This window comes from Pinus tabuliformis, chromosome 6, assembly GCF_031772625.1.
Source record: "Pinus tabuliformis cultivar Carrire ecotype Pingquan chromosome 6, CPIR1, whole genome shotgun sequence".
Taxonomy (NCBI): Eukaryota; Viridiplantae; Streptophyta; class Pinopsida; order Pinales; family Pinaceae; genus Pinus; species Pinus tabuliformis.
The window spans coordinates 253387999-253397759 of NC_142292.1; the positions used below are offsets into that span (position 1 = coordinate 253387999).

The 9761-nt window shown below is 43.2% G+C and overlaps 1 protein-coding gene across 1 annotated transcript in view; it reads right to left on the reverse strand.

The window, feature by feature from the left end:
- The window catches only part of LOC149258344 (uncharacterized), a 31742-nt gene extending 22551 nt beyond the window's left edge, over nt 1-9191 (reverse strand). The window contains exons 1-2 of the mRNA XM_089412033.1: nt 8842-9191; nt 7123-8670 (exon numbers count right to left, since the gene is read on the reverse strand). Coding sequence (XP_089268159.1) covers nt 7123-8670; nt 8842-9191 — 1898 coding nt within the window. The remainder of the gene's footprint in view (nt 1-7122; nt 8671-8841) is intronic.
- Nucleotides 9192-9761: the final 570 nt, after the last annotated feature.

Genomic DNA, 9761 nt, shown 5'->3' on the forward strand with positions numbered 1-9761 from the left:
ACCTACTCCCGAAGATCAAGGAGGACATCAAAAACTCAGCTGCAAGAAGACCAATTTGAATCTCCTGCCCCTGCCCAAATGGATGTTGAAAGTGGTGATCATTCACCACCAGCACTAGAAGTTGACATAGAGGTGGAAAGCCATAACCAGCAGGAGAAATGTTCACCACCTCCTACCAAGAGACAGAAGAAGTTAGAAAAGCAAATTGAGGAATTGAAAGAAGAGCTCATGGAAGCTAACATGTTGGAAAAGGTTATCAAAAGAGAAAATGAACTGCTCAGGGCACAAAGCAAATAAGTATAGAAGACAAATGAAAAGCTAAAGGAAAGGATCAGTGAGTTAGAGACTGAGCAATCTGAGATTTCCAACTGGGCCACTAAGTGGTACAACCAGAAAAAGGCTCTTAAAGAGAAATATAAAAAGCTGAAGCAAGAGCTCAAGGGACAGAAGGATCAACAGGTGAAGAAGAATGTAGATACCCTGCTCAAGGCAGCAGAGATCCATGCAGGCACAGAGTTCAAAGGGAGTACCTCTGGGGTAGCATGAGGACATGCTAAGTCCTTAAGTCGGGGAGAGATGTTGGTATCATCCTAAGACCCTTTTTCCTTCCCAGTTTCACATCATTTATCCATACATTTTCATCATTTATCCCTCAAAATCCTTGAATATTGATTATTAATTGTTCTATAGTTATTAAATTGCATAAGAATTAATTTAGGGGTTTTATGTTCTAGAATTAGAGGTTTTTGATGACTTGACTACAGGAAGTACCCACAACCTGTAATGAGTTTACCGTTTGACATGTGGCGCAGCGGATGAGCGAGAACGAAAAGCATGGGCGAAAAGTGGAATGTCCAAGGATGGAAAAACACCTATCTTCCATCCAAATCGAGCCTCCTATGCATGCGGTCAACTTCAGTCAAAGCGGGGTACTCTGGCGCATAAAAGCAGCAACAACATTGTTCTATTTTCATTTTGATTTTTGTTCTTTTTGAAACTTATGGTATGGAAACATTTTGCAAAAAGCTATGTAAAAACGCGGAAACAGCACTATGTACATTCACTGCATCGATGACATGGCTGTATGTACGCATGTGTAAATACAGTTAGTTCAATGTTTTGAAGGTTAATTAATCAGTTGTTGAAACATTTGCTCAGAACAGAGTTTAGTTAATACACAGAACCGTTTACAGTCCCAACGTGTGTTCACTCTTTTGCATTGGTTGATTGCTGAACGGTGGTAGTCGGTATACCCTTAGGCGCGGACGGGCCCTGCGTCCTTTGTTTGGTATACTGCTCTTCGTTTTGTTACATTTCATTTCAGTTTATATATATATATGTTTGCACAACGTTGTATTAGTTTCAATCTATATGCTTACACAGCGTTGTATTGATTTCGATTTATGTATCACACAGGTTGCATCATAGTTTCGATTTGCATAACTGTTGATTCACATAGCATACGGGCTGCAGTCATATGAACTTTTGATTCCTTTATGTTTTGAGTTTCATTACATGTATATGGTGTGCGCATCCGAAGGGTTTATTGTTATGTTGAATGGTCAGCGCTAGGATCTGGAACGAGAATCTTGTAAGGGATTTGGTCCTTGTGTGATTTATAGATGCATGCTCATAAACCTGCCTCATTTTACAGTCTATTCATGTTCTTTTCATATAGTTTAATAGTGTACATATCTTGCACGCTGTGTGTGTTTACTAAGCAAAGGTTTTCTGAGTGATACCTCTGTAAGGGGGTTAGAATCATTGCCATAATCATACACAGTCTTTAGATTCACAGTTTGCTTTGATAGATGCATCTCATAACCAGCATTGTAGTTAGATACATCAGTAGGGTAATCTAGGTGTGTGAAGGATAGGCTGCATATAATGGTCTTCCGTAAAGAAGCCTTGCAATTTACCTCATAATCACTTGGGCGGTAATTCTTTATGTCTATATATTTTAGACCACGCCTCTAAGCTTACGCACCTCGGTCGATATTAAATATAGAGTCCAGTCTAGCACCCTAGCTGGAACCACTACAACCATCTCCTGGCGCTCGAACCACCTGAAGAAGGTATCAGTGAAAGTAATCTGAGGTTGAGCAGCATGCCTAGACATGTGATCAACCCATCTCTGCATGCGTGGCTCGGTCGGAGAAGGCAAGTCGAGTGCAATATACTGAGGCTGCATCAGTGGTATTTTCTCCAAGGCGAAGGCAGTCAAAATAGAACCAAATCCAAAGTTGTTCAGCTTCCCGTCCTTTACCTTGGTCAATTGAATTTTCATTTGAACAAGTACTGCATCACACCAGTTGAATACTTTCGGTTGGAGACACTCCAAGGCGTGCTAAACATAAGACCTGTTGGAAACATGTAGAGATGCACTACCGGCCATCCTACCAATAGTATACAGAATGGACCTGAGAGATCTGTCAGTGATCTCACGGATAACAACCTTGCCGTCTCTTCTCGGCTGGGAACCTTCCCTGCAATATTGGCGGACATAATCTCTCATGGAGTCATTCCCCCTGGACAAACCTGACAAAGAAATGGGGGCACCCCACCTTGACAACCTAGTCAAGAAGTAAATGTCCACTATGGTCAAGGGGATGGATTTTCCCCTAATCTGGAATACTTGGTTAATAGGATCCCAATCATCAAGCATATACTGCAGTAAAGAGATCTGTGCTCTCATACTAGAGATACGGAAGAACTTCAGCAGGCCACAGTTCCGCAGCGCGTTCACCGTGACAGGGTCATGGAGGGCAATCATGTCCTCATCTTCATGTTCTCGTTCTCGCCATGTGAGGGACATTTTGTTCAAAGATCCCTGCAAAACAAACAAGAGAAGGAGTAAATTCCTAGATTTGATGAGAAACTGGCGAAATTTAATCAAAAACTGTGCCACAAAATCAGTTTTCTAGTCCCAACGCAGGTAGACAGTGTTCCACCTGCGTTGAAGGTCAAGCTGCCTCAAGGCAGCTTGACATTCAGCGCAGGTTTCGAATGGACTGCCTGCGCTGATGGCAGAGCGCCCTAGCAAAACCCCAGGGGTTCATGGGAACAGGAAAACAGGAACAAAATGGAAAAAGGAAACCATGACAAGAAAGAGCTAGAGTTTAGCTCCTACCTGGTCCAGACGGCGCCGAAAATCGTCCGCAGAATCTCCCGGAATCAGCTGATGAAAATCAAGGGGGAAGAGGCACCTCCAAAGCTCCAACAAACCAAGTTCAAATGAAATGGTAAAATGAGAGGTAAAAACACTTTTTAATTGCTTTTTACGTAGTTCAAAGCGAAATATTAGGGTTTTAATCTCATTTTCAAGCAAATGTCATTCATTTCTAACTAAGTTTGGTGCAGCAATTGAGAATGCAGTACTATCCTTGAAAAGAGAAAAGCTAGTTTGGTAAAAAATCAAAATCTGACCATATAATCGAGCAGTTTTAGCATAAAGTTCATGCTCGTTAAAAAATAAACGCAAGATCCGAGCAGTTTTAACGCGGTCTTCATGCTCATTAAAAAATAAATATAAGCAGTGAGCAAGACTTTCCTCCAGTGTTTAAGCTCATTTTAAAATAAAAAATGAACCTATCCCGGTAAATAACCACTGTGATCGTAAATTTATCAGCCATAAAAGCCTTGGTCGTGTTTGCACCTGCCACCTCCACTTTTCATTTGGCCTATCATTCACCTCCATATGATTGTTTACGCATTTTGAGGAACATCTGCGAAGAGTGATTTCACCTAGCCATCCTTGTGACACTGCCGTGATTGGAAAATTCCAACTTGTACCTGGAATCTGCTGCTATCCCTGTTCATCACTCGTTCCTCAAAAGACGAGTCTTCTTTAAGCTCTTTTCAACTGACTCACAAAATATGAAAAGATTGCCGAGTTTTAGCCTTCCAGCTCGTTAAAGTGACCGGAAGAGCTATCCCTCCTCTAGATTTTAATCTTTTTGGACCTGAGGGATTATTGCACAAAAAGGTCGAGCGCTTGTTTTATTCGGCTCGTTAAAATTATCCAAAATTCATCCCTTCTGTATTGTTTTATACTTTTTCGGACTTAAGGGATTAGATGACGAAAAAGAAATTTTGGAGTTAACTTTATGTACCTTTTCAGACTCTCTAAAAATGAAAAGGACCGAGTTATCCTTGTCGTTAGACTCGTTAAAAATATTAAATAGTGACAAACTTGTCTTTAGACGAGAACGAGTTTCACTATCGCTAGGCTCGTTAAAACATAGCGATAGGCTTGCCCGAAGGGTAGGTTATGGAACAAGCATATGTTATCCTCCTCAAGCTTGACAAAAATAAAGAGGTACTGGTCAGCAATGACTGGGGAAAAATTGGGAGAAAACTAAAGAAAACTTTGATGGTAGCAGGTCGCTCTTGAACATGACACTTTTCCTCCGTACCACAATCGAGTTGGGTTGTCTCATTCATCGGTCACATCACCATGGTCTCGCCATACCATCTATATTTGGGGTAATGCTACCGATCCATCGCATCAGTGTCGCCATATGTTCAAGAGAAGTCGTTCAGAAAGAGTCAACCGGGTCCCATCCACTGCCATACATTATCCTTCATCCATTCATGGCCGCCACCCTGAATCATATGTCACAGATCGTTTTCACCTCCATTAAAATCATTAGCTCCGTTCCGTGTCACTGATGTGGGATTCATCAAGGCCCTCCTTTGACGAATCACTTCTTGTCGACATCAGCTCATTATCCAAGAAGTTGATCTAGGAACTACCCCTTCAGTACTTTGAAGCTTGCATGCCTCAATGGAAAGTTTCTCACTTCCGGCGACAGGTATACATCAATGACCTTCGACCAGAAGATTTTGCGTGGTGTTCGACGCCAAGTCCTTTATTCACACCATGTGAATTGTACTGCAGTACTTTGAGGGTCATTATCATTATCGGTGATCCCTCTCGCGTTTGTTAACGGTTTACATCATTGACCGGTAATCAAGCGATGTCTTTCCATGTTCGACTTCAGCGCAATTCTCACATGGATCGACTTGTACTTAGAGTGAAGATCGAACGAGTTTGAAGACCCCGGATCTAGTTTCAGCCATCCGGGCTGCGATATATATTCAGGAAAGATAAAGACATTTGACATGTACATCATTGCAGCAGATGATCATCCTACTCAAAGGATGCTAATTTCGCCAAAATTATCAGTCTACCATCAGACGATCGTCTGTTCTATGTACAAAAATGAATTTATAAAGCTGAGCATGGGAATGCCCGCCTCAGCTAGATCATGAAAGCAGTATGAATCATAATGTATTGTATTGTATCTTATTACAGGTCTCCTCCCAGCAGATGGATGAACTTCGGACCCTCCTGGATAAAGCGTTTCACCCGATAAATGGCCTCATACTTTAGGGGGCAACTGTTATAGACATTTTTGTGCCTTACAGCATTGAGCATGAAATGTCCATAATCTAAGGGATCCAAAGTCCCTAAACATGTTGTTCCTACCCCTAGAGGAACAAGGCTAACTAACCACAGCAATTCACAAAAGTTCTCCACCTGAAAACACTCAAAAGCAAGCCAATTCTGGATCATGTCAACTACTCCACTGAGCATCTGCACTGAATGTCAACTGCTCCACTGTCTACCTGCATTGAATGTCAACTCCAATAAAGGCTACCTGTGCTAAGTGTAATTGGACAAGTGGCAGGCTCATTACTCAATGAGTCAATGCCCAGGAAGCTTCCAAAATGACACTTGCATCAAGGAATTCGACTGGTGATGAGTAAGAGGTTCCAAATCTCCAAGTGGAAGCAAGAACCTCCAAGTGGACTCAAGAACTGAGAGAGGGAGAGGACACTAGTCAGATCTCAAGCTGACTCATCCTCTCTCCAAAATAACTATATATAGATCTCTCCTCCATGGGATCTAGAGGCTGGAATTTTGTTATTGCAAAGAGTTGTTGTTGGTTTGAGACTGGATCATTGGGTGCTTAATGCTTTGAAGGGAGCTGAAGAAGGAATTCCATTCTGCTGGGAAGGATATGCTGGATTGGAGCCCTATGGGTTGTATCTCTTCCTGAACCCTGTTACTTATCAATAAAGCTATCTTGGTTTGCTCCTATATACTGGTGTATTTGTATGATTGCATTAGTGTATTTGATTTACTTCTAATCCTGAATCATTTATGAATATGAATATATGCCTTTGTGTTATGTTCTTCTCTTGTCGCAAGTAGTTGTTCTCTTGTCACAAGTAGCTTTTCTCTTGTGATCTCGTGGAATTAAGTAGTTGTTCTCTTGAGCAGGCGAGGAGGCAAGTAGCTGTGAACATCCAAAGAGAAGAGGATCTAGATCGAGGGACAAACAGAAGACAATGGTAAGTCTATTGATCTCCTCTCTTTCATATTTCATAAAGGAAGAAACCAGTGTAGCTGTATTCGTTTGTTGCTAAGGTACTGTCACACCTTAGGTGGATAGGATCGTCCTGCATAGGCATTTTTCCCCACAACAAGCCCCAAGGTACTTGGACGGGAGGGTGGCAGAGGGAAAACCCAAGATGCAGGTCACCGCGGACTTGACTGAGGGAGGGGTGTGAAAGAAGAAAATCTGCAACTTAGTGCAGTTGACATTAGTGCCAGAGGCTTCAGAAAAATCAGAGAGCAGGGATTTGAAGCAGGAGGCTTCCTCGACAGATGGGTAGCCGAATAGCATGGTGTCGTCAACAAACTGCTGATGGGAGTTAGCCGGGGTGTTGTGAACAGAAATGGCTTTGAGCTTATGAGAGTGGAGGGCATTTTTTATGTGACGCCCTACACCCTCATCCATAAGAACAAAGAGGAAGGGAGATAGGGGGTCACCTTGCCTGATTCCTCGAGAAGGTTTGAAGGGGCAGGAGGGAATACCGTTCACTAGAATGGAGAAGTGAGTAGAAGTAATTAAAAACATGATCCATCGAACCCACATGGAGAAAAATCCAAAGGCTGTTAGCATTTGTTGAATGTAAGTCCAGCTGAGTTTATCAAAAGCCTTAGAGAGATCCAATTTGAGAATCATACCTGCCTGCTTGGTTTGCTTGAGAGAGTGTATTATCTCGTGCGTGAGGAGAATTCCGTCCATGATCTGTCGCCCTTCCACATACCCTGACTGTTCCGGCGAGATAAGCAGGGGCAAGAGGGGCTTTAACCGATTCGCAATCACTTTAGATATGACTTTGTAAATGACATTGCAAAGAGCAATCGGCCTATACTTGTCAGGTGTTATGGAATCTTCCTCTTTAGGGATAAGAGCGATGAAGGTTGAGTTTAGAGAGGGAAGCAGCCAATGGAGAGCTCTTGATTCTTCTACAATTTGCCAGACCTCTTGCTTTATTAGCTCCCAGAAGGTGTGAAAGAACGTTGTGGTAAATCCATCCGGGCCAGGGGCTTTTCCTTCCTTGAGCTGGGCCATAGCTTCATCCACTTCCTGAGATAGAACGGGGCGAAGGAGAAGTTCATTATGCTCCTCCGTGATGATTCTTGGCACATTTTTGGTGATTTTCTCAATAGCCGGACGCCTGTCTCCTTCAGGCTCTCGATGGACCTGATTGAAGTGATTGAGGAATTCCTCCTCAATTTCCTCATGCTTCTCTATTTTTGCCCCCCCTTGTTTTTGGATGTAAGGGATGCTGTTGTGCATTCTTCGCTGAACAGTGGTTCTGTGGAAGAATTTGGTATTTCGCTCACCTTCCTTCAACCATCTGATTCTGGATTTTTGCTTCCAATATATTTCCTCCTGTTTCCTCCTTTCCTCCAGTTGGCTTTGGATGCGTCGTTCCTGTTCCAGAGTTTCTTCAGTGTGCCCCTTTGTGATTATCCTTTGTTGAAGTTCCGTTAGTTCCTTGTTTAGATCCTGTTGCGCTGTAAATATGTTGCCAAAGGTCTCTCTGTTCCACTGCTTTAATTGATTTTTTAAAAACCTGAGCTTCTGTTGGAACTGATACATCTTGGATCCTTCAGGCGGGATGAAGGATGTCCATGTTGTTTTGACAAAGTCTTTAAACGAGGGATGCGAGAGCCAGAATGCTTCGAAGCGGAAGGGTCTTCTGGTTTGGTTGCCTGGTCTTTGCCATTGGAGGGCTATCGGCCAGTGGTCCGATCCAATGTGGGAGAGAATAGCTGCTGAAAAATCTCCTCCAAGGTGAACCGCATTGTCTGATATGAGGAAGCGGTCCAGTTTGGAAGCAATTTGATGCTTGCCTGCTCTGCGATTGCTCCATGTGAAAGTTCCATTGCAGAAAGGCATATCTATGAGGGAGGTATTCTGAATGAAATCCTTGAAGTGGGAGTTTTCTTGTTCCATTCTATTTCTACCCCCAATCTTCTCCTCTAGCTTGGTGATCATGTTAAAATCCCCTCCTATTATCCATAGCGGGTGCCTCCTATTGTTGTTCAAGGCTTCTATAGTATCAAGAAGAGCAATTTTACTTCCTGTGTCCTGTGGGAAATAAACATTTGAGAGGTTTCCATGGATGTTTGTACCTAGGATGTGAAACGCAGCCTGGATGAGGTGATGAGAGGCGTGAAAATCTGAAAGAGCAATCGCTTGTGTACTCCAAGCTATTGCCAGCCCTCCTGAAGCTCCAGAGGCATCCACCGCAACCGATCGACAACCTGGCCAAGCCTTGGAGAGAATGCTGCCTAACGTAGAGCTATTACATTTGGTTTCTTGGAGAAAGCACATTTGCGGCTTTTCCATTTTAATCATGTTTTTTAACATTCTGAGTTTTCCTGGGCTGTTGAGCCCTCTTACATTCCATGATACCAGCTTCATGATTTAACTATTGAAAGAGGGTTTGTAGTACTTCGTCAACTTAGCATACCTGCCCGAGTCTACCAGGATTTTCCCAATCTCGATCGTTCGCTGAAGATCCGTTTTTCTTCCTCTCTTCTTGGTATCTTTTGGGGGCAAGCTACCGTCCCATCGGCTTCCTGGCTGAATACCTAGTTGATGCTGATGAAAGGCTCTGGAAATGACCACTTCCAGCTTATTGAGCTGATACTCTGATATACTATCATATGCTTTCTTTTTGCATGCCATTTCCAGTTCTAGAATGTCTAATCCATTCAGATCTATGCTCTCTGGTTCTTCTTCCATTTGTTGCACTTGATTGCTCCCCTCCATATTGATTTCTGAGTTTTGTGGGGGGTCTGACTTTCCATCAACTTCCATGTCCTTGCACTTCCCTTCCGTTTCTTTCTGTCCATCAATGAGGGTTATTGGATTGATGATGGGAGGTTTAGATTTGGATGAGGAGGCTGATGGAGGCGGGGGGGAGGATGAGGACGGAGGGGCTTGGGTGGCTTCAGGGATCGAGGGAGGCTCATCAGAGGTACTCGCGAGAATTTCAAAGCTGTTCTTTGTGGCTGGGCCATGGTTGGGGTTTTGCTGGGGTTTATTCCCATTAGAGGGTTTCTTGTGCGCACGCCTTCTGCTTAGGGCTTTGGTGAAACCGTCCTGGGTTTGGGCTTCTGAGAGATCAGGAGTATTGGCTTTGGCATTCAGCGGATAGTCCCGGAAGAGATGCCCAAGAGCATGTCATTTTCTACAACGAAAGGGGACATGCTCATAGTCCAGAGGTTGAACCCATTCTTCATCACGATGAGAGAGAGTTACCGATTCTGGCAAAGCTTCATTCAGTCGCATAAAGACACATATGCGGGCATAAGAGGTATATCTGCACATTTTTGTTTCTTCTGCTGCTCTGATGTATTCCCCTATTCCATTTCCTATGCCTTTGAG